Genomic DNA, 25,380 nt, shown 5'->3' on the forward strand with positions numbered 1-25,380 from the left:
GCGGATGGTGTTAAAAAGACATTGAAAAATAAATGTTTACTATTTACTACTAGTAAAATTACCAGTAGAACTATTTTAACTCGAGAATTAAACATTTCTTCCGACCCAGAATATGTCCATTGCCTCTATAATTGATTATAATGCGTATGTAATTGATTAGATACCGACATATTTAATATAATGCAAACAATATTTTGAATAATGGTACAGCAACTTTTAGTGGCGACTCTCCGAGTCACCGCTAAACTCGAGTGCCAAGGGTTAAAACGAGACCTATCGATCAAATAATAAAATTAAAACATTAACCAAACACTCGTCGAGGTTCCCATTCATTCAATACAAAAGAAGGAAATACATAAATTGATCCACACGGATCAAGGGATGATTTTATGGCTCTTCAAGGACCAGCATCAGGATCGCCTCGATCCCACAAGAAAATCCGGGACATGGGTAAAACGACTTAGAAATCACTGAAAATTTATTGACATCAACACAGAACCTTCCGCGAGAAAGGTGATATACGCGATTAGGTGCCGTTTACATAAATACAAAGAATATCCACGGAGTTTCCTCATCAAGATTTATTTCTAAAGAGAAATACGTCGGTTGCGATAATATGTATATTGTTCAGAAGCCGAAAAATAGTTCCCGAAACGCGAAAGTTCGATCGATCCACTCTCTCTCTCTCTCTTTCTCTCTCTCTATCTATCTACCTTTCTTTTCTCTTTCTCTCTCGCAACATTCACCCTTTCTCGCACCGATTTTTCTAGCTTCACCGGTCGCAGAGTGACAGAGAGCGACCACTAAAACACAGAGCCGATCGTTGTCTCGAATATACTTTTTTGTTTGTTTTATTATACATACATTAATGAAAATATATACATGGTAGACTGCAGCTTTTTTCGAAGCAGCGAAAATGTCCATGAAATCGGCTACAGTATTCGTTTTTCTTTTTTTACGCGCGAACCGATCTCTAAGCGATTTGCATACATGTGTGTAACGATACATGTATGCATAACAAGTGCGTAAATATTAGTGTTGCTCCGGAGAGATGTCATTTTCCAGCTCTCGAAATGCTCTTTCTTCGTATCCAACGTTAATTTCGATTAATTATGTGCACTCTGCACATTTTGTCTCTGAAAATTTGCAAATTCTCGAAAACCTCGAGCAATTAAAAACTAAGATTAAAATGCTAAGTACAACAATTATTTCTTTCGACTCACAAGTTGAAATAAAATAGACACGTAGGAATACTAATTGTCCTCTTCATTTAATCGGATTGTTTAAAAAGGCAAGCCCTGGAGAAAATCGTGCTGCCAGGGGGTTGAAGGGCGTTTCGAGAGTAGATTCGACCGATTTGATTCGGATGAAAAATTAGTGAAGGGACAAAATGGACGAATCCCCTAATAGATACGCACTTGTTCAACGCAATGGTGAATCGTGAGTTGTTCTGTCACGCGACAACGATCCCTCGCGACTATCGCGAGAGGCTCGTCGTGTTTCTCGTGTGAGGCACGTGTAGGCCGACACGTGTAGACCATTTTGCAGTGTGTTGCACACTTGTATCAAAGACTCTCCGGGGCATGAACGTTCGCCCCGGATCAGACGGATATCCGAATGTAATATCGATATTATTCGAATCGAATTGAATTCTCACCCTCTCTGTCTTGCTTCCCAGAAACGGAAAAGGAAACTCAAAAACGGAAATCCAGACTGCGTGCGTACATGCGCGTGTACGTACTCGACTCGGTAACGAGAATTAATTAATCAATTAAACAACAGGTTGCGTATGCCGCGGTTAAACAGTGTGTGTACATATGGAGCGGAACGCATCACCGGAAATATAATATATCATCGTGTGTGTATCTTATGTACTTTCGCTGGCTTCGATTAACATCTGAATCTGTTTTCTTTTGTATCTCTTTCACACCCTCTCGCTTTGTTATTACTCGGCATTCGCACTTCTCGCTCGCTTTTCTCTGCTATTTCTCGTATAATCATACACACACGCACACTTTCTCTCTCTCTCTCTCTCTCTCTCTCTCAAACTCTTTCTCTCTAGCTTTCTTTCTCTTGTCTGTTTCCTATTCTACTGCACAGCCAAACACTTGCTCGATCACTCGGCCTCGAAGCTTCGTTTTTAACCACCCCCTCGATCACGCTTCCTCTCGCATCGCTGCGATTGCTACCGTTTGTTACGCTACGGACACGATCGAACGGTTCTCTCACGTCTCACTATAGCACGACAGCGCCTCGAAAATCGCTCGTCCTCGCGCCACTAACATTTAGTGTTGTATAAAGCTCGAGTCTTCGAAGCTCCAGAGCTCAGTCTTAAAGAGTTCTTCTATAGAAACTTAGTCTTTAAGACTGAGCTTTGGAGCTTCGAAGACTCGAGCTTTACACAACACTAACTAACATTTCTACTCCCCGGAAACTCCCAGGGGACGAGCGGAGTGTTCGAAACGGTGTTGAGAAAGATTACACACACTCCGACAATCATTTACTAGAGGTCTCTCTAATGGGCGAGTGATTCTTGAGGCACTATCCAATCTGTTCCCTTCACGAATGATCCATCGTCTGCTCGATGTATCGATCACGATTTTCCTACCTAGCCCGGTCAACGGGTTTTCCTGCACTCTATGCCAACGATCACGCGGTCACTGACCTCGGTCATAGCCGGCAATGTTAGTCACTGACCTTTCTCGCAATTGGTTACACGGTCACTGACCTCGATCATGACCACGATTATCAGCGGTCTCACAATATCGACGACTGAAAATGTTAAATTGATGCATCGACACGTCCCATCGATCACCAACTTCTCCCGCCGAGCCGGTGTACATCTAGATAGATTGCGATGCATCGTACGCATCGATCCAACCGCTCTCTATTTTATGCATAATTAATAGACTGCGCATTATGTTCAGCAGCGATTGTGGCCAGCAGGAGTTCAATAAAAATTTATTTCACCCCCTAACAGTTTTCTACACTCGAAAACAATATAACACTATTTTTAGACTTTTCTAATTATTCACTGTTTTACATTTCACCTAGCCAATCTCTTCATACATGCATAAAAATCCGCAGTCTGATAATTAATATTGTGAACTTTTACGTTTCCCAAGATGGTTGTTCTTCGGTCCGCGTGACCGTCGGCACGAGATTCGTTGATCCGCGCGCACTTGCCCACGCCGAATCCCTTCCGCAGAGTGACGTTCTTTCGCAGTTGAACAACAATCGTGCATTGGCAAACGAGCATCGCTTAAATCGCTAGAACGATCGTCAAAGAAATCAGAAAAACGAAACAATTAAGAAAGACACTCGACTTCGAACGACACTTTACAATGATCACGTTATTCCTCTAGGGATGACATGCAGCGTATAAAACATATCTTATCTATATATATTTATTTTTTATACTGCTTTTTTCCCATTTTTTGTTAATATATATATACCTTTGTTTGTTTTTCTTCCTCCGTACATATATAGATATATGTATTTACGTACATATATATATCTATGCATCCGTGTCCTGTGTGTGGAGAGTGTGTATATGTATATATATATATATGCGTACAATATACATATGTATATATAAGTACATATAATATATACATATACATATCTAGGTTTGCTTCATCCGGTATTTCCCTCCGTTTACACGCTATATATTATTAAATATACGCGGTGTGTGTGTGTACGTTCTTACACGCTAGCAAGGATTAACAAATCGATACTCTCTTTTTCTCGACATCATCCCTTTGTTCCTTCGCAGATCAAAACAGATTTTTCCGACGGGACGACGCATCGCAAAAATCATCGTCATCGTGTCATCGTGCCCGTGGCTGGCTCTCGACTCGTCGAAACAACGGAGCGCGCAATGCGCCATTACGTTCTCGTCACGCGAGCTATTGCACGTCGTGGGAGAGGGGTGTGTGTGTGTGGGAGGACGGCGAGAGGGGGGAGATGGACCGTTTGAATCCTCCTTTCGTGTATTGAAAAAATTCGAAGAATCTGGTCTCGACCGGCCGTCGCGATCATAAAAATCCCGCCGTCCCTTTCCCGGGTCAAGTATCCTCGCTACGACAAGACAAAAATATATGCACTGTATGTTATGCTACACATAGCCGACATGATTCGCCTCACAGCGAAAATAAATCACACATCGATCACGAACCCGAACGAACTCGCTCCATATCCTCCAATCGAAACCGTGCCTCGCGACTCCTCCTACCGCGCGTTGACCACGCCCACACGGGGCTCTCGACTATTACCGCAGCGGTTCACCCGGTATATTGATGAAACGAGGCGGAGGCTGTTCGGGGTTCTTTCTTCTAGCCGATTCTTGCGTTAAATGATTTTTCTCAAGACGATCTGTATTGTTATTGGAGTCGAGGGATTATTGCTGCGTTCATCGGCACTTTATACAACCTATCACATTTTTAGTTGAACAACTAAGCAGTCTCAAACATTCTATACGATCGAGAAGTTGAAGAACGAGTCTAAGAATACTCTGCACCGAGTTCGTTCTTATTACGTTTTTATTAGCTCGCTTTCTTGTTTGTTTGTTTGTTTGTTTGTTTGTCTGTTTGTTCGGTGGCAAATTTTTTTTATTTTGAGGTCCAGATTGTTCAAATAGAAATATTTTATTTTCGAAATTGTATATCTCATTTAAAATGCTATTTTCTTCAAGCGAAATCAAACTTAAAATGTTAAATAGTATTTGAAGTATTTCTTTCGTATCTCTGACTTAGTATCTCTGACTTAGACCACTTGCGTCTTGATAATGCACGAGTTTCTTCCTCGTCGAAGTTGTAGCGAATTTGAAGAGGGTCCTACAGGGGGTTGCAAGCTATCAGCAAGAATTAACCATCGATTGAACCCCGAACGAACGACAATCTCCATTGCTAGTCTAGCTATCTGGAATCAGGTCTCCGCGTTCGCGTTCTCCGTACAAACTTCGGATGATCGCGTCCATGTCTCGCGTTCATCGATTCTGAACAGTTTTGTGCATCGCGTGCACCCGTCACGAAGGGCGTAGGGATGGTAGGGAGGGAGGGAAGTAGAGGTCCAGAGAACGAACGAGCAATCGCCTAAAGGTGTTTTGCTGTCACGGTTGTCCAGGGTAAACAGCCCGAGTCCTCGAAAATTCTACGGGCGACGTCTTTCTAGTCTGTCTAGAACATCCTGGACATCCTCGACAGCAAGAACCGAATGATATTGTGCCGTGAATGCCTCGAGTCTCCGACGCAGTCATCGAATTGCAAAGTCACCGAACCACCAACGCCGTGAACGATCGTCCGAGGATCCATTCAAAGGATCTACGCGTTTCCACGGCTCCCGTACCGCCACTAATCCGTAACCTAGGCTTAAAAAGTAAAAGAGAGGCCAGCGAGTCGGTCACTGGGCCCCGAAGTGAATCGGTTTTCAACGCATTAACGCTTTGATTCGTTTTGTCAGTCTGTGCTCTCCTAGTCCATGACAAGTTACAAAAACAAAAGGGAACGGAGGGGTTGGGGAGGGGGAAGGGGGAATGGGGGGAAATTAGGGGAGGGGAAACGAACGAGGAGAATAGAAGAGAGAAGCAGCAACGAGGGGAACAACGGGGAACGAAGGTAGGGAAATGTACAGGTGTTCGGGGCCGTCGAGAAGAAAATACGGTACGTTTGGGTCTCGATGGTGATCCGCAGACCTGACCGCGAATCACCGTTGAAATGCAATCATCTTGGTTCGAACGTGCCACCGTTTTACGGCCGGCGGCTGTATTAACCCTCGGACGTCCACGGTTTTGCTCGAATTATATCAAACTGTTTCACCAGAAGAACCGAGTCGAGCGTGAAAGGTAGATATGTTACGGGAACTGTGTCTGAGGCGGGCATTGTACAGAACAGGCAGTTCCAACGAGTGGCTCCGGAGCTATTCGAGGCACCTTCCCCGCTTAGGTTCTTCCCCCACTCTTAGACTTCATCGTTATAATGTATAGTAGTGGGAAACTACCCCCACGAGAGAACGCATACGTTGTAAAGAGGTTCGATGGTGGGGGACCTTGCAGTTGTCGGAGGGGAATAGGTTGGAACTGCCTGGTATCGGAGGTCCGATCTTTTGGGCAATGTGTAGAATGCGAGAGCGAGTTCTGTGGTTGCAAGGAAAAACGCCAGATGTCGCAATTTCAAAAAATTTGAGTTTTAGCATTAACCGAGCTTCATAGTATAGTATTGACGTATTTACCAGGAGGAAACTCATGAAAACAAGTTCGAAAAGCTCGAAAAAATAATGCCATTTAATGCATTTCTTTCTTTACAACCTACTAGTGGCACCTCAGAGTCACCATTCGAGTACTAAGCGTTAACGCACCCCGCCCAACCTAAAAAACCGAACGAACTTATTTGCCAACCCAATATATCAGATGATTGCATAAGTTCGTACCGGATTTTCATAGATGTCACAAACTGCACTGCACGGCTGAGTGTAAAAATAAATTATATATTCCCATTCTCTTTTCCAATTGTAGAATGGTGACTATATAATTGTTTAATAGCGCTGTATTCTTTAAAATTTAACCATTGAATTTCGCAATCATCTGGTACAAAATGTCCGAGCAATTTGTGAAATACCTGCCCATTATACACATTATACACATTCTCTAGAATGCCCGTAACAGACCCAAGCAAAATTCGGTGCAACAATTGTAACATGTTTCGGCAATCTATTGTAATTGTTCGAAGAAGTAAAGGACTTCGACCTTGACGTCTGTCGTCAAGGACACTCTGCTAAATACGAGCACTCGTAATATTTAGAAATATAATGCAACAATGGAAACCTCCTACGAAGCTAGAATAGATAAAAATGATATCTTTCCGTGAACAAATGTGAGTCATATTTTATAGTACGTTGAGGTAGTCCGAGATAATCGGCTCCGAAAGCCACAGTAGCAGCGTCTGACCATGGCCGACCGTATCTACTACTCGAAACACTGACCACTGAAGCGCATTATCTCAAGAACAATACCTACAGTCGGTGTACAAAGTACTCGTACACATTAAAAAAACGAATTACTTTTTCAAAATTGGACCCAACAGCTTGAGTTTCTTTTCAGACGATAGAAGGAGTAGTTTACTAGGTAATGTGTAAATAACTTTTTTTAAAAATTGATTTTGGTCGTAATTGCGAAGGAAATAGTAAAGGTCACGATTTTTAAATTTTTTATCTGTACCTGTAATGAAAATTTAGAAGGCGCTTCTGGTAGGTCTAAGTCAGATACATATACTTGTACAAAGTTTCATCGAAATCGATCCAGGATGTGTTACGAAATATATAATTGATTGAAAATAGCAAAAATCGTAAGAATCTGCGATTTAAATGAATCGCAAACCGTAAATTCTTTTAGCTTATTATTCTTATTATTATTCTTGTAGCTTTTTCTCCGTCAGCCAATTTCAATGAAACTTTGTACATATATATAACTTGCTTAGATTTACAAAATACATGTATTAAATTTTCATTACAGACACAGATAAAACATTTAAAAATCGTGGTCTTTACTGTTCCTTTCGTAATTGCGACCAATAACAATTACAAAGAAAAATTATTTACACATTAGCTAGTAAACTAATCCTTCTAATGTCTCAAAAAAACTCAAGCTGCTGAGACCAATTTTGAAAAATTCGTTTTTAAAAGTTGTACGAATACTTTGTACACCGGCTGTATAAGTACGATAAATTATTATTTCGGTTTTTCGACTTGGCTTATCTCGGAGAAGTATGTGCTACGGGTGTTGGTCGCTGCCGACCCGACGTCCGAGGGCTAAACGCGAGTTGACTCGGACTCTCGCCTCCCCGGGCAGTCAACAAACCCCGTTGACAATCGATCAGCGGTCCCGTACGCGTTATTTTTTCGTTTAAGTATGTGCTCGGCGGCGCGCAATGCCTCGCGACAAAGGAAAGAAATTCGTGGGCGTCGTGGTTCTCGCTCGTTGGTTACGATTATTCATAATAATCCGTGTATGTGTCTGTCACTGACCTCGTGGCGAGGCGTACGACGTACTTCACTAACAAACGACTGTGTATAAACTACCGGTCCCCCGCGAACGGAGACTCGAAAAAACCTGCGATTTTTCTCTACGACGTTCGTGTTACTTCACGTTTCTTTTCTTTATTTCTTCGGTTTCTTCTTCTTCTTTTTTTTTATGTTCTTTTTCGAAAGATTTTTCGGTAACTCTTTTCTCTTTTGTTTTCTTTTAAATCGATAACGTTTACAATAGGCAGTGTTCGTCGAGAAACTGCTACAGGAACACACATACGCGCGCGCGCGTCGCGACAGTTATTCGTTAGAGTTCGAGAATGAGATTAGCAACGCGTCGCACTTTGTTGATAATAATCGTGGACGCTTACAGTATGAGTCACCCTCGAACCGCCTCCAATCACTTCTAAACTGTTTCGCTGTGCGGGGAAAATGTTTCGAACGGAAAATACGCAGTACAGTGGAAAGATTACAGCGGGCTAATAACTATTTTGTTATCTTGCTGGTCTATCGAGACGCAAAAGCCACCTCGAAATCGTTACAGCCTCTCCGTAACCAAAAGCGACTATTTCACATTCCTTTTAACGTTTCACGTTTTACTTAGTGTTACAAAAATCTTGAAAATCTCAACACTTTTAGATTAAATAAATCTAGTATGTTTTAAGCACAGTGTGTACACACCCCGGTCCATAAATCAGCGAACATTTACTCATCTTCAACAAAGTGGTAATTAAAGAATGCAAGCTTCCAGCTTGATTTGATTGTTTTATTTTGAACAGGTGTAGCTATCATACATTTGGAAAAGAGATTGAGAAATTATGGGATAAGATCAATGGGGCAAATTGGAACACAATTGCCCCAGTTCTATTTTAAAAATGTCATAAAATAAGTCTTTCCAAATTTAAATAAGTATCCGGCGACTTATGGACGGGATTGTACCACCGTTTCTCGATAACGGAGCGAGATAATAAAAAGTTGATTGCCACATCGTAAACAATTGTTTATGACGCGAACTTTCGTTCGAGACATTTTCCATTTCCACGGTAAATAGTTCACCAGTGATGGGCGGCGTTCGGTTAGGCGACTCGGTTTGTGTAGAATGCGCGTTTCTCATCGACAGTTTCAACGTCTATAGCAGAAGAGAGGATTGCGTCGTACTAAAAAAATATATATATATGTATTATGGTATATATATATATATATATATATATGTATGCATGTATGTACGTATATATACATATGCTCGTAGCGTTTTCTTTGTTTTGTTTCATCGCGTGGAACATCGAAAACAGCGATAAAATTCGGCCATTACGTGTGTCTAGGATCGGAACGTGTGCGGGAATACGCAATGCATCATGGCGGATGATCACGCGTAAGTGATTCCACGACGGTGCGATTCACCCTTCGCGGACGGTTGACGCATTTTCGCGTCAGAGTCGCGACTGCCTCCTCGGTCAATAAGCAAGTTTACCCCCACCTTCTAAACGAACGAGCCAATGGAAAATATTTTTCGTACTGTCTCCACACACTGTACCATCGATCTACTATTGTTTAAATAATCGTCGACCCTTTCGAACCACTCGTTGCTATGCGAAATCCATTGTTCCGAGCCGATTTTGCTCGACAATTAAACAAACATATGTACTTTGTTCTGTACTGCAGTTTTTATAAATATATTCTACAGTGTTCAACTTGTATTGTAAAATTTATATTTCTAGAGCATTGAACCTCGTCCGTTCCTCGTGTCAATTTGACAGTTTTCCCGAAGTAAGTTGTACAACCGGATTTGCAATCACAGTGTGACAAGATCTACGGGAAATTATTTATAGCGTGTCCAGAAAAAGTCTAATCACAATTTTCTTGTAATATTGCGAGTTCAACGCGGACTTTCAAAGTTAAAAAACTACCTAAAAACTCTATTTTCTTCCCATTAAGAAAGAAATTATCCCTCTATCTCATTTCTATAAAAAGTTTTCTGATTCAGAACTGTGCGCCAGCGCTCACTTCCACCGTACCGGAAGTTAGAGAGGGGTAACCGACTGATTGACTGAAGCTCGGTCGCGGCGAATTCTACGAACTCGTTTGAAACTCTGTTCGCTAAACCTATCCTTTGTATATCGAGTGACAGAATTTTCCTCGGACAAGCTTCACGCGGTCGTATTTTTCAAATGTAAACACGAGAAGAGACAACTTCACTGTCCAACAAACTGTCTACGGGTGCGACAGAGGTTCGTCGGCGAAGGGTAGACTCGTGCGACAGAACAGAGGTGACCCGTGTGACACCCGGAATTTCTTTCCTCGCGAGGATATCGTCGACGGACTACGTTGCCCGTCGACTATGTGTGTGTATATCTTCTGACGATGACGACGACGTCATCGTCGAAACAACAACAACGGTTCTCGTCCGAGTAGAAACGGCTGAACGGACCGCGCGGAATAGTTATCGAACAGCGGCGAGTATAGTAGTGGATAGTAGCGTCGATTAACAGTACGTTAATTACAGCAGCGGCTCTCTGTGTGTCTGTGTGTCTCCTGTCTCTGTTTACAGTCTTCCCTCCCATAGTGTCACTCTCGTCTCTATGGATAGTGTTACTTTCTCATCCCCGCTACTAGGGGAGGTCGGATATTTCCGAGGCAATACTAATGCAATGATGATACTTTACTACTAGACTGCCGGATGTTTATGCAATTTTTCTAGACGAATTTTAAGAATGTGGAATGAAATGGAATCTCAGTTTCCGTGGTAGTAGCCTTTTACATCTGGAATAAATTAAAATCGTACTAAACTCTGTGGTAATTATATCCTAGCATTTTTTGAACATTTTTGGAAGCCTAAAGGTCCGCATAAAGGTCCGCTAACACTGTGCGAAGAAAGACTGTGCATGTTAACGCGCGCTCTTATGTGTGCCCATAATTGAAAGGGAAATGAGTTCATCAGTTATTTCGCATCGCATTGTTTTACGCTAAATTAATTCGATGTTATTTTTACGGTATTGTGGAAAATGTACCGTTAGTGCTTGTAACACTAGCAAATATTCATTTTGCATTGAAGTAGTTATTTTACTGAACAAAAGTTGATTCACATTGGAGTCGTATAAAGATCCGTGTAAACAGTTAAAGAGTAACTGAAGGTTAAATATCTCGAAACAAGAAATACATGACTTGGACCACTTTCATAATTATGGGCACATGTATCTCTCACCGTCTTTGTCTGTCTGTGTTGCTGTATTAATGTGTGGGTAGCTTAACACGCGACACAAACAATGTTGTCTTCGTCGCGTGTTACACGTTTCGTATAGTACTGACTTCGAAGGATTCGCGATTCACGATGAGGCTACGTTTCTCTCACTGCGTTGACGACGACGCTTGCAGGCGGCTGGCTGGGCCCGGACAGTGTTGCTGGCTGCCATCGTCGCTGTCTGTCGCGCACTGTCATCTCTCTTGTTTTGACAGACTGTATTTTTATTTTATTTCCCCCGGGCCCGCGCTTCGTTCCGGGCCGGACGAATAGAAGAGAAGGTCCCACAGTCGCCGCGAACCGGCGATCACCGAAATCAACATTTTGTCCACCGGTCGTGTGGTACATCGGACGATTTACATCAGCGTCGCTCGGTTGCAGAATCACAGGATGACGCAGCACCGGCAGTATCGTTGCCGAGACGCACCCGCACTCGGCGGCGGTGTCACCGGCGCGAAGTACGCGTGGACCTTGATGTTCGGTAAATGCGTCTGCAAACAATTCAACGACCGTTCGTCAGGTTCTTTGGGCACCCTCCACCAACGATGGAATTTTCAAATGAAACACTTTATAAAATAAACTTCGTTTAAATAAACATTTCGAATGAAGTGGACTTTTCCCAAGTGGGTTTTCTTAAACACACTTTATTCATAGTGTTTTATTTGAAAATTTCATCGTTGGTGAATGTTTTTTTTAAATAAAACTTTTGCCCAACTCTGCACAGTAGCCTCCCCCGAGGAAGGAGCTTTAGGAATTTTTTTCACAACAACTATTGAGCTGATCGAATTGGGATTTCGCACACATATTCGTTGGTATCTAAAGTATGCATGTGAATTTTTCCAAGGAAAAACAATCAAAATTACGTGAGTTACATATTTTTTTATAGAGCATGTTTTGGAAAGCATAGGTTTACCAATACCCAATATATATTGGGAGGGAGTCTACTGTGTTTGTGTGGCATCGCACGACTTCGAGGATACTCCTCCGAATATTCCCCCCCTGTATGACCCACGTGGTCAGTGTACTCGGGACCGCGATCAGGATGAAAGTTGCTATTTGGCGTTTCGAAGTGAAACGTGATGTTCCACGTCGTTACCTCGCGACACGATCGATCGCGGCTGTTTGGCACGTGTGAGGATAGACAGGTAAAAAATTCGAGACATACTCTGAGTCTACGTATGCCAGCTCTAGTGATCAGTTGACAGTCGTAAAGCTCGATGCGCTCGAGATTGTGGCAGGCCTGTAGGAGGTGGTCGAGACTGGCATCTGTGATGAGGGGGCAGTTGTCGAGTTCCAGCACCGCCAGATGTTCTGCCGCACACGGCGAGAGAGCCAACTGCCGGATGCCTTCATCGGTGATCAGCTCGCAGTGCGACAGACTCTGTTTTCAGAAACCAGTCGATGGGAATACTTTATTTATCCATCCGTAGGATCGATACACACGCTAACGCGAACGGACAGCCCTTTAGGACACCCCGTAACGCGTGTCAACGTTCAATTACTTTCACCCTCGGACAGCGGACCGTTTGTAACTACATCATTGTCGACGACTTTAATGAGGAATTTTAAATAGAAATTAAATGCCACCCCTTACAAGTAACACTACCCAACTGATACTCACTGATTTAAATGAAATTTAACGTACTTATTAAACACCGAGAAATATTAAATTCTCTTTTCTTTTGTTTCGGCTAAATACGCTTCTTAGGGGTAGAAAGCGGCCTTCAACCTCTGGAGATGGAAACGTTTGTGGCGAATTATTTCTTAAAGATTGTTAGTGCAATCAATAATTCGAGACGGGGATCGTGGCACGTAATGTCATTCGCAAAAACAATTAATTAGTTGATTCGCTACATTATGCGCGGCGCACATTCCTCCCGGATGAATGGGTATCGTCATACGTCGACGCGACGTACGGTATCACGAAACGTGAAAATCGCGACGCAGAAACCCGTCGTTAATTTTCCTAACGTATTCCGTTCGAACAGATAAAGTCCGCGATCTATTTATAATGGCACAACGCGACAAGTGTGGAGCAGAGTGTGCTGTTTTTACAAATTATTCTATAGAACCGTTATGCTAATGAACTTGTAACGCGAATTCGAATGCGCGTGCACTCGAATATCGAAGAACACCGGCTTACCAGCTTTTCCAATCTGGGACAGCCCATGGCCAGGTGAATGAGGGTGGCGTCTGTGATTAAAAGGCACTCTTCCAGGTCCATCTTCTCGAGTAGTCTGCAGTTCTGCAAATGATTCCATCCGGAGCATCGGTCAGATCATCGTCAAAACATTTGTGAAACGATAACTGTGTCTCTGATCGACGCGGAAGAGCACAAGTCAAATCTTCGACGAAATAATGTACATCGTCCTCGAGACAAGAAGAAATTATCTACTAATATTTTGCTTGTTCACTGATGTTTTTGACTTGTACTCTTTCGCTTCGGAGATCTCCGGGATGTTCTCCGAGAAGCGAAAGATCGGTTCTCTAGACGCCGAATGTTTCTAAGAGTCTAGGAGAACCTGGGATAAGATTGTTGCAATTGATTAGAGCACGGCAGGCGTCGATGCACTTACTTTCGCGAGAGCCTGGAAGCCTGCATCGGTAAAGTGCGTGCAGGCGACGCACTCGAGGACGCTGAGGAGTGGACAGTGTTGCGCCAGTGTGACCAGCGACGCGTCTGTCAAATTCGGACAATTCGACAGGCAGACGTAGTGCAAACGTGGACACTGTTCACTGAGTTCCTTCACCGCGTCGTCCGTTATGTTCTGGAACAGATTTAGGGGTTGAAAGTGCTTCATGGCGTTAAGAAGAAGAAGAAACTATATTCGATCGTAACGATCTAGAAGAGTAGGTACCCTGCATTCGTGTAGATTGATTGCCTCGAGATTTTGGCAGTAGAGAGCCAAACATTTGACGGCTCTGTCGGTGAGCTGACGACAGCCCTTGCAGAGGAAGCTGCGCAGCTCCGGGCAACCCCTGGCGAGCGCCTCGACGCCATTATCGGTAAGTAACTTGCACCAGGACAGGTTGATGTGTGTAAGAAGGGGACAACCGTCGGAGAGATCCTTCAAGGCGATGTCTGTGATCTCGGGGCACGAGTCCAGGTTCAGCCGTTGCAGCTTCGGGCAGTGACTGCTGAGGGCCGCGCACGTTGCATCCGAGATCTTCTTGCACTGGCTCAGGTTCAGCTCCTCGATATTCGGACAGGATTGAGCCAGAGTGCGCATCGAATTGTTCCCGATGCTCTGGCATCCTCTCAGCGACAGCTGCCTCAGGAAACCGCCGCATCTTCTCGATATATTCTCTATAACTGGTCCCTGAACCATCCGACCACACGAAGTTAGACACCCAAACTCTTGGGTTCGGCTTGCAATCACGCAGGATTCTGCGTCATTCTTTTGGTCCCGCATTTCTTAAATAGGAAAATGCCGCAAATTCCGGGACTATGCGGGTTATCAAAATTGTTGCATCATTTTGTTCTTTTCGCGATTCTATTTTCAAAGTTCTACGAATTAAAATTGTGTTTTATAATTTGAACATATTTTTCTGATTCAATTAAAATTATATTTATAGACATCTCGTTTATATATACAGTAAGGAGCATGATTCCGCACAATTTTAATCAGAATAACTTTTATATGAATGGACCACACGATTTCATAATTGTTAGATACAACGAATTATACAGGGTGATAGAGATTACTCTTTTATTAGCAGGAAATGTTTTTATCATCATCGGGATTCAAATAAATTCCACATCTTTCCGCGGGATTGCAAACCTTAATCCTGAGTTCTTGTCGTTGACGCGTCACTCGCCTGGCATAATGATTACGCTGAATAATGATAAAAACCGTTTTGAATAATAGTATGGCAATGTTTACTGACGAATCAGAGTAACCATTTGCAGACTGCTAACACATTATTTAAATTTTGAAAAATCACTGCTAAACACTTTTTAATGGAACCCTCAAGAGTGACAGCAATTTTCATTGTGAGCTAACAATTCACCCTCAATAATCACCCTCATGTAGTACTTTCATTTAAGCTCATAATATTAAAAAAAAAAATGCTTTCTTTTGGTATAGCACAATTATAGAAAATCCTAAGTAGTTAAAGTTAAAGTGTTAATATATCGATATCCCTTTCCACGAGAAAATTACCAGTACATTCTGCCAGGGGTGTACATCGATTTCGGGGGCTATCAAGGGGACTCGGATCATGATTTCGTTAGCAATCATTGCCAGATTTTCGTTAACAAGTTGCACAGCAGGCGAGCAACGCGTCAACAGTTCGATTTACCTCAACGTCCCGCTGGAAATCGAAGAGATCGATTCGCTGCCAATTGGACCCGTCCAGCGCCAGCACGTTCCAGGCTTTGCTCACTTGCGCGCACCGGCATAGCGACACCACGTCCAGATACGAGAGAATTCTATCAATCGTACGGCAATCGTGTTACTTCGGCGTGCCCGGTCTTAATTTAACGATCTATTCGCGTTAAATAAGAAGAGAGAAAACAGACACCGTAACGACAGATCGAGACGAGAAAGAGAACGGTATACGAAACAGGAAAGTGTTACGCATCGAGAAGAGCAGGAGAGATTAGGCGAGATCGAACCGGAAAGATACATGTGTATGTATACGCTTACGGTACCTAAGCAGCAATTCTTTTGGCAGTTTCTTATTTATCTGCGCCTCGTCGTCATGAAACACCCATGTTAGCTGTAACCAAAAACAGAAACACAAACTGGTCAGATATATGTCTAGGATCGATCGGAGATCTTCGAGACTGTTCTGACGGTCGATTATGCGGGATAATATGGCTGGATTGATTAATGATTGCGATTCTCGAGGTCTGACAATAAAATTCCCCGAAGTTTTTAGGGGAAATCGCTGGGCACCTCGTTGAAGAGTTTTTTGTTTCGTGCCCCTCGGGAAACTGTGCATCGGTATCACAGATTGAATACACATATTTTAGTCATTTCGTTTTCTTAAGGGAAAATAGAAGCGAATTTTTCACTGTTTAAAATAAGCTTTATACCATTTTGTTCTGTGATCCTTTAAAGTAAGGTCAAGTAATAACTCGCCGCCTGAATGTAAGAACTAGGTCACTTGAAATTTGGACATTTTGAGTTATCTACTTCGTATTAAAGAAGAAATCAAGTAGAATTTAACGTAAAAACTGGGTAACCTATCAAAGTAATCTGAAACATTTAGCGAGCAGTGTGTTCAAAGTAGGTAAAAAATAAATACAGATTTCTATTTATGGTAAGTTAAGTAACTTACTCGAGTAAGTTAAGTTAAGAATTGTAAGTTACCTAGTTCTTGCATTCAGGCGGCGAAAGAGACTGCGGATCTTTATGCATTTATGGCTCATGAAGATTTCCAGGAAATCTACAAAGAGTGTTCCCCCATTAAAAACAGAATTTTATTCCATTGCACTTTCTCAAAATTTGTCTACAAAAATTGGAAACTGCGTAAACATCCGTAGTCTATTAAACGAAAAACGAAATTACTTTCCAAACAACCTAACAGATCAGATAAATGAAGAATTGCAATTGCGTGTTGCTAGAATTTTCCTGAAAGATCGAAGCAGATTTGTTCCGAACAGGGTTCGAGAAAAGCGTGTGATCGGTGCATAGCTTCCCAAGGGAGTTGCGGTGGTGATGGCCAAGCTGACATTCAGCAACGAGGTCGCCAGCAATTTTCGCGAACTTCATTGTCGGAACGGTTACGACAGCAGCAATACACATGTGGACCAACCTGCATGTAAGACTGCTTCATGGTAGTGACGGGGTTGTTGTGAGTGTGCGATGGCAACGTGTAATAACCGGCCTGATGATGGTAATGGTGATGATGTTGGTGATGATGATGATGATGATACGATGGGTGCTGTTGCCTCCACCACTGACCGCTCGCGCCGGACTCTTCAACCGGTTGCACCCCTTGCCCGACTTGGCCCCCTCCTCCCACGCCCACGCGACTTACTTTTTTCTAAAAACAACGGATCATCGTCGATCATGCGATCCCTCATTCCCCGCGATCTAACCGCGAAATCACGATTCATTCAACATTGATCGAGCAAAGATTCCACAACACCGTTTTATTCCTTCGGTCACAGGGACACGTTCGAACAGTCGTTTGTCGTTGCCACGCGATTAAAAAGTAAACGGACACGGACACACCAGGCTCACCTAAATTAGGCTGCTCTCGAAAAATGCATGACCCGCGAGAATCGACTGGTCTGCGCGACCCGGACGGTTATTTATTATTCGTTGAATCTATTAGTGGAAAAATCGAAAGAGATTCGGACGGATTTGCCATGGGGCTTTAGCCTCCGCTGGTTTTATTTTAATGCAAAATTAAATATAGTGTAGATATACTATTTCTTTCTCGAGAATTCTTTCTCGAGAAACTTTCGAGAAATTTTATAATTGGTTATTTCTCATCTCTCGAGAAATTACAGTATTTCTCGCACACAAATTAATTTTCATTCAATAAAATCACTACTTTCAATGTAAATGCTACGTGGGAGTGATTAGCAATTAAAGTAGAGCTGACAAGAGCCCGAATTGGCCTAAATAGAGCCAGCGATCGAGATCAGTCGTTCCAGTATCGGTTATCGCTGGATTGTTTGGAACGGGCCGGGGGGAGAATCGGGAACGAGACGACTCGAGGTTGCATGAAAAATAAGGACATCGTTCCTTGAGGCTTCGGCCATTATTTCGAGTAGGCAGGCGGCTGCCTTTTTGTACGAGGACTGTCGGACCGACACGCCACTTAGCCCAGAATCTCTGAGGACCGTGGTTCCTTCGTCGGGAATCTATCGTGTCTTAAGCCGCGTTTACACCGGGCTAGTTTCGGTCGGACGAATGGAGCTCTGCTACTCGTGAAAATTACAGGATCGAATTTATTTGGATACTTTCGCGATTTTATAGATACTTCCGCGTGCTCGATAAAAGTCGAGAGCGCACGCGGATCTCGAATAATGTTCCCGTAAGCCGGCCGAGACGAAAAAAAAGGGGGAAATGGGACGGCCGCGGCCGGAGCATTTAAAAAGTAATCGCAACACACGGTTCTCGTATCGATCTCCTCTATAAATACCCTTTCGCAGCTTCAGGATTGATGCTGCTTCGCGATTCGCGACCTCGACTTTTCGACAAGGACGATTTAAAAGACGGGGAACTCCTTCGAAGGGACTGCGACACCCTAACTCCTTGCTCTACTACATTGTCGAGTCGGCCTCGTGACGGTCATTCCAGAAATACATTTCCATTCCACTCCTGCTTCCAGAAATCAATGCAGGACATCTTCATTCTCCATAAAGATCCTTCGTCGAGTTATCAGTGACTCTAATCGACTGTCTTTAATCTGCGATTATGTCCAAGCGGAACATACGACATGCTTAAAAGGGAAATTGAAACGCATTTCGCTTGATTGATAAATACCCGTGTTATTTTCTCGCTCGGGTTACCGCGACGTAAACGCACCGATTAGGTGAACACAATCAATCAAAGGGTTGCTCTTTGCGTCAGTCCCGGTGCTTTTCGAATGCGCCGCGCGATCCCCCGAAGAGCAAGGCCATTCAAGGCTACGAACAATCGAGTGCACGTTGCATCATCGCTCTGTTAACAATCGACGATAGACGGGTTTATCTGCGCGACTTGCTCTTGAAATGTATCTTGGAGATCGTGTCGTCATCGGATCATCTTCCGCCGAGGATGATTCACCTCGTTCCCGTGATTCCCTTCGTGGACGCGTTTCGAGTCGCGAGCCGATCCCGTGTGGAGTCAATTCATTTTATTTTATTTATTATGAACGAACATTAACACACACACACACACATAAGAAATGTAGGTCATGCTTGCCCTAAATCGCCAAGTTTAGGCAACTCCGTACGAGCCTCCTCTGCCAATTAAAATAAGGTTGTTACGCAAAATTGAATAGCTGAAACTGAAAATCGCTGAAAAGTTTTAAAAATCGAAGATGTCAATTATGATTTCTCCTCTGTGAAAATCATTAAGGGAAGAAATATAACGTTCAATTTAGTACAATAATTTCTGGGTTTGCAAATAAGTTCGTTCGGTTTTTTAGAGTGGAATAAATCACAAAAACCGAACGAACTTATTTGCCAACCCAGTATAAAAAGTCCGTCTCTAGTCCATCCGACATTAGTCGGATGAATTATCATTCCGCAAACAATGATCGAACAAACGCATTCGAGTTGCAGGTGAGCGATCCGAGAAAAGTTTCGCGGGAGTCGATTGTTCGGTAAAACAGCAGCAAAGTGAAAGATGTTTCTCCACTCGAGTTCCAGTTATTTACAGGAGGCTCCACAGCGGAGTAAACAATTGCGGAGTGATAAGACGCCGACAATTTTTGATGCAGATCGTCTATCGAGTCGATTTCCTAGCGGTGAAATGGCACTCGGAGCCTCAGCCGAGCGCAAATGCAGCGCGTTCCTCGCTCCGGTGAAATGCTCCGCGTCGAAAATAGAATTCCGAAATATTTTTCGCGGCGTCGCCGTGTTTCTTTCGCCCCCCCCCTCTTCTTCCTTGCATAATCGTTTCCATTGCGCATCGCCGCTGGAGGTTCAATTCCGCGCGTTTCTCCCGCTGGATTGTCCCTGTTTCGAGTTTCCCTTTGAATACCACGCGTTCCTCCCTCTACTTTTCTCTTCTGCGCCGCGCCGTGCCACTAAATTTCGCGGCTCGTTCTCGTAGATTGCACTCTATTACTGAAATCTCTTTTCTCCTTAACTCTTTCCAGCTACTCCATTATTCAAAAATGCCCCGGGAGCCTCGAGCTCCTAGCTCCATGGCGGTTTTGCAAGCTGCGCGATGGTTCCGTTCCTTTTCGCCCGTGAATCACCCAGTAATTAGCGTAATCGCGATCGTCCCGTTCGAGGGTCCCACGGAAAATCGGGAAGCTAACGAATTTTGGAAACGTCGGTGAGCAATGAGAGAATTTTTCACTGCAACCAGTATGAAGAGTGCATTTACGATGCATTAATTGTTTCCAACTTGTTGGAATAATAATTCCAAAGAGGAAAAGAAAGTTTGATGTAGCTCTCGTGTCTTACGATTGACACAATGGAAACTTTGATAATTGTTCCTTTGAGTGTTTGTTATGGTGGACCTATGTACCAAATTTCAAGCTTGTAGGTCAATGGGAAGTACCCAAAAGGTTTTGATGATCTGTCAGTCAGTCAGTCAGTGACAAATTTAGCGATTTTTGCGGTCCTATATCTCGGAACCTACTAATGTTGGAAGATTAATGTTTTGTCAATATTGAGACATGATAGCATTTAACAAGTGTACGAAATTACATCTCTCCATCTGCCCCCAGTGCCGAGTTATAAGCCTCTAACAAACGGCTAAGTTGTTTCGTGTAAAAGGAGCTAGATTTTTGCATCTTTCTCATTTCCCGTGGACCCTGTTTCCACACGCAGACGTCGCAGTATTGCACTGCCGCAATTTTTCACGGCAAGACCAGCACGTGTACGGGTATCCAATACTGTTTAGAGGACGCGCTCGAGCAGAATTGTTTTACAGTAAGCTCCGATTTCAATAGACCTGTAGCCGGTGCGCGAGGGTCCCGTTTGCGACAAGTAGAATGGGTATGCGATGGTCAGACACAGTTGTCGGGTTCCGTTGAATCGATTCGACGCAATTCTGAGCAATAAAACCGCACGTGGTGCTTCTTTCCAGAATGAAGCGAATGCAATTATTAGGTTGTTCGGAAAGTCATTTGGTTTTCTCGAAGGGAAATGGAAGCCAATTTTTTACCATTTAACGGTAATCAAAAAGTAAAATGTGATGGAAATGCTATGACACAAAACATGCTCAAAAGGTTAGAAAGCAGGGAACGACGTACGAAGTGTCACCTGTCAAGATATGTACCACGATATTGCGATTTAAGATAAGGTTAAGTAATAACAATAACAAATGGAAGCAATGCCATCTCTACGCGAAAAACGAAATTACTTTCCGACCGACCTAATACATCGGAATGGACGAGCGAATAATTCGAAGGACGAAGGGGCTGAGGAGATAACGGGACAAAGACACAGATCGAAGAGAGAACTGTGAATAAAGTATAACACGAATAATACAGCTCCTTGATCGACGATTCAGCGGTGCTTCGAGAAAAGGACGGGTAAACTAATTCAGGGGCCACAGAGATGCAAATAAATGATAAATAAAATCCTCTCGGTCGAGTGGAAGATTAAACGGAACGCGATACAAACAATAAGCAATGATTTATAGGGTACGCGATCAGAGAGCGACAATGCAGATCTGCTAAAAAACTTGATCCAAGATCAAGATCCTAATCACGAGATCGTTCACAGATTGCCACAACGAAAGGTGTAACCTGCTGATGCACACACACAAATAAATGATAAATAAAATCCAGTACGAATGCGAGTACGTCTCGGTCGAGTGGAAGACTAAACGGAACGCGATATAAACAATAAGCAATAATTTATAGGGTACGTGATCAGTAGACTGCGGATTTTATGCATTTATGACAAAAATGAGTAGGTGTAATTTAAAGCAGGGAAAAGATTAAAAGAGCTTAACAATGCTCCAATATACTATCTTTTACATATAAAAATCATTAACGAGGAAAATCAATTTTTGCTTAGCTCGTATATAACTTGCAATTGATGTATAAAAATTTTATTATGCATAAAGATCCGCAGTCTAGTGATCAGAGAGCGACAATGCAGATCTGCCAAAAAACTGTAACCTGCTCGTTTAAGGAAAAACAATACCGGGAAAAAAGTGGTACACCTTTAATTTTAGTTTGTAGAGGTTACTTGCTCCGACTATTTTGGTTTTGTTTGTACCTGACGTTATAATAGATCTCTCATGAGATTTTTGAGTCTTGTTTGGTGAGTCTGGGGTTCTCGAGGGTAGGTTCCAGGGGTGGTAAGATTGTTCCAAGTGGCAGAACTCGATTCGGTGTCGTCGGGCAGGATGAATGCACCGAGCGGCGGGGAAACTCGCGGGATGCAGCTTGATAATGCACGTGTCACGGCCCGCGATAAGACTAATTGTAAGATGCCGACCCTCGCGACACGTCCCAATCCAAGATCTTCACTGACTCAGTGTCCCAATATTTTGTACCATCAACAGTCCCGAAACTTTGTACCCTCAAATAAGATAATCCATTAGAGTATATAAGACCCCCGAAATGTTCTATTGAGTTAGTCGACGATAACCTCTGCTACGGCACGTTTCGCGGATTCAATAAAGCAACTTTGCGTGGTCGATTAGTCGAAAACTTAGAGTAGCGAATCGTGAAAGTTGAAATACGACGATCCTCATCGAAACCACCTACATATTTCGCCGTAACACATGCGGCGCGCGCCGATTCTGTTTACAACGGCCCCTCGCGAGCCAGCCCGTTTGTTTTCCCTCCAAATCGGACACCATCAACGCGAGCAGCCGATGGAAACGTGTTCTGGGACGTGGATGAGATGGCGGATACCACCTGGTACATTTCTTTGTTTTATTTTTTTGTCGGCGATCCGAAATCGTCCAGGTGGCAACAAAAGAACACTGATTTTATTACACCGCGGACATTCGTATAAATTTTCTACCTGAATCACACAACAAGTTCGTCTTCTTTCGTTATTTAACCCCTTGCATTACGGTTTATTTTCACGGCCGCAGTGTGATTAGAACTTCTTTGTCGTTCATAGTTTCCTAGAAGGAAGAGAAAATTGGTTTATTTACTGTTTCAGTCTCACGGAAATTGATAACACATATTTAGTCGGTTCTGCTCGAAATCGCGAGTTCTAGTGCAAGGGGCTAATCATTTCAGTAGGCTAGAAATAATTTTAATATTCCTGTCCCGTAAAATTGTACTTGATCATTTCTATCATAAATGCACACAATTCGCAGTCTAATCGCGAACTATTATTTCTTCCCTTAATGACTTTAATAGAGAAATCATGTGTTGACATCTCCAATTTCTTAAAGTTTTCAACAATGTTCAATTACATTTGCTCAATTCTTCTAGAAATGCATGAAGATCCGAAAGACTAGAAAATTGTAAAAATAGAGGACAAATCATGTATTGACATCTTCAATTTCTAAATGTTTTCAACAATTTTCAATTTCATCTGCTCAATTTTGCCAGAAATGCATACAGATCAGAAAGAATAGAAAATTATAAAAATAGAGGTGAAATTGACATCTTCAATTTCTGAAAGTTTTCAACAATTTTCAATTTCGTCTGCTCAATTCTACTGTGAATGCACAAAGATCGGAAAAAATATAAAATCGTAAAAAAACAGAGAGAGAGTGCGAGTGATAAAAACAAACAAAGCAAAACACGGAACCTCCGCAACCCTTGAAACCCATTCCCACCCGAAAGGTAAATACTGTCGTGCACGTGAACGACCTGGTATCATCAACCACAACTCCTATTGTTTGTCACAATCGAATCGCAAATTATTTCCACGGGGGGAGTGGGGATTTCTCCAGACACGAGCGAACCCAAACAACCCAGCCAGACGAGGGATCAGCAGCGCGCACAAAGAGGTGGTTGGGAGGTGGGTCGGGGTGGTTATCGAAAAGAAACAAGCTGAAAGCGTACGAGCGATTCGTTCGGGAAAATCGTCGATTTCGGTCTGTAGGTTCGACTGTCAACCGGCGAGAAGGACATCGCTCATTGACATTCCAATAGCGCATAACGATCGACGACGGAGGAAGAGAGAGCGAGAGAGCGGCAGAGCGAGAGAGATGGGTAGAAAAACAAAGGATGGAGTGAGGGAGACAGACGTCTAGAGAAACACGGTGGGAAAGAGAGGGAACGCTGGAAACAGGCAGAAGACAGGGACAGGAGACAGAGATAAATCAAGTTGGACAGAGAAGGAGAAAGTGAAGAACGAAAGAAAGAGCGAGAGAGAGAGAGAGATGAAGACATGGAAACACAAAGTAAAGGAAAACGGATCGAAACACGGTGGTCCATTATAGGAACTTGTCTGGGAAAAATTTGAAAAACACCGAAAGGATCGTACACACAGGATCGAGGTGTAGGGGGAGAGGGGTGGCATCTCGTCGACGATGACGACAGAGCGTCGCCGGGGCCGAGAAAACGCGAGAACGACGGAAAGGAAGAAGAAAGAACGAAAAGAACAAAGAACGGAGTCGACTGGTTGGTTGGTCGATCAGAGAAACGGAGAACTGTGCTCGGATAGAGCGAGACCGAGCGACGAACGCTGCCCGATAGAGGGAGAGAGATGGAGCGGGGCACGCATAGCGACAGAGGGGGAAAGAGAGCGAGACGGAGGTATATACGCGGAATGGTAACGATGCGAAATGTAAGGAAGCCTTTAGAGCTGTCCACGCAGAGGGACGGAGCAAGACGGAGCTATCGTGTGAGACGGAGAGGGAAAGAATGAGCGAGGTAGAGCGAGAAAGAGAGAGAGAGAGAGAGAGGAAGATCGTGTCCCAGAAGATTGTTTATCGGGGCAGCCGACGGATAAGCCTGTGGTGACGGGAGCGGAGATAAGGAGCGCGAGAAATCGTTGCCAGGCAGCAGCCTGGTGGCCAGGGGAGCGGATCAGCTGTTCGCCTCGGCAATGACAACATTGGACACACGCACGAGCCAGCCTCGGCCTCCCAGCAAATACCCCCTCGGTTTTTCCGGTCCCCGGACCGTTTCGGAGTAGTTCGTGTCCCACGATCGACACAATGTAAATTCGGAGGGGTTCACCGTGCCCGTTGTTGCCCCCGGGTCGTCCACGGTGGCCCCCCGGACCTCCGAAGAAGCGCTGTCAGATTTCGCTGGTCGAGAGCCGTACGTGCGTGCGTGCGTGCTTGCGTGCGTGCGTGTGTGCGCGCGCGACTGCCTCGGCTCGGCTCGGCTCCGAACTCGCACCACGATCGGACACTTACCTCGAGCCTGGAGCGCCCGGAGTGTATCATCCTTTTGCGTCGCGTTATCTTGCCAAACTTTTCCGGGAGTACCCGCACTGTCGTCAACGGAGAAACAAAAATATACACGGCGCGGCCGAACCAGTCGCAAGAGAAATGGCCGAGTCTACTGAATATGAGCCGTGCCGCCGTCACCAGTATTTCCTGGGATGGGGGGCGGGACGAGGGAGG

The 25,380-nt window shown here is 43.7% G+C and overlaps 1 protein-coding gene across 2 annotated transcripts; it reads right to left on the reverse strand.

The window, feature by feature from the left end:
* Positions 1–460: 460 nt before the first annotated feature.
* Positions 461–25,380, reverse strand: LOC143211498 (F-box/LRR-repeat protein 2). 2 transcript variants are annotated; one of them, XM_076429246.1, is made up of 9 exons: positions 25,171–25,380; positions 17,021–17,251; positions 15,912–15,979; positions 15,560–15,689; positions 14,116–14,577; positions 13,834–14,025; positions 13,401–13,502; positions 12,423–12,638; positions 461–11,748 (listed from the first exon to the last, which is right to left on the reverse strand). In XM_076429246.1, the coding sequence occupies exons 1-9, from the start codon at positions 25,198–25,200 to the stop codon at positions 11,641–11,643; spliced, it is 1,539 nt and encodes a 512-aa protein (XP_076285361.1). In that variant the 5' UTR covers positions 25,201–25,380; the 3' UTR covers positions 461–11,640. The 2 variants fall into 2 exon arrangements, with proteins under 2 accessions (XP_076285361.1, XP_076285363.1); XM_076429248.1 differs by lacking the exon at positions 17,021–17,251 and having other exon boundaries at positions 25,171–25,379.

This window comes from Lasioglossum baleicum, chromosome 8 (assembly GCF_051020765.1).
Source record: "Lasioglossum baleicum chromosome 8, iyLasBale1, whole genome shotgun sequence".
In the NCBI taxonomy this organism is placed as follows: Eukaryota; Metazoa; Arthropoda; class Insecta; order Hymenoptera; family Halictidae; genus Lasioglossum; species Lasioglossum baleicum.

Coding starts and splice junctions, on each gene's coding strand:
- LOC143211498 (XM_076429246.1), bottom strand. CDS start 25,200: ATGATACACTCCGGGCGCTCCAGGCTCGAG. Junction 13,503..13,833: donor GCTTCCAGGCTCTCGCGAAA/GTAAGTGCATCG, acceptor AATCATTTGCAG/AACTGCAGACTACTCGAGAA. Junction 11,749..12,422: donor CTGGCATACGTAGACTCAGA/GTATGTCTCGAA, acceptor AATTGTTTGCAG/ACGCATTTACCGAACATCAA.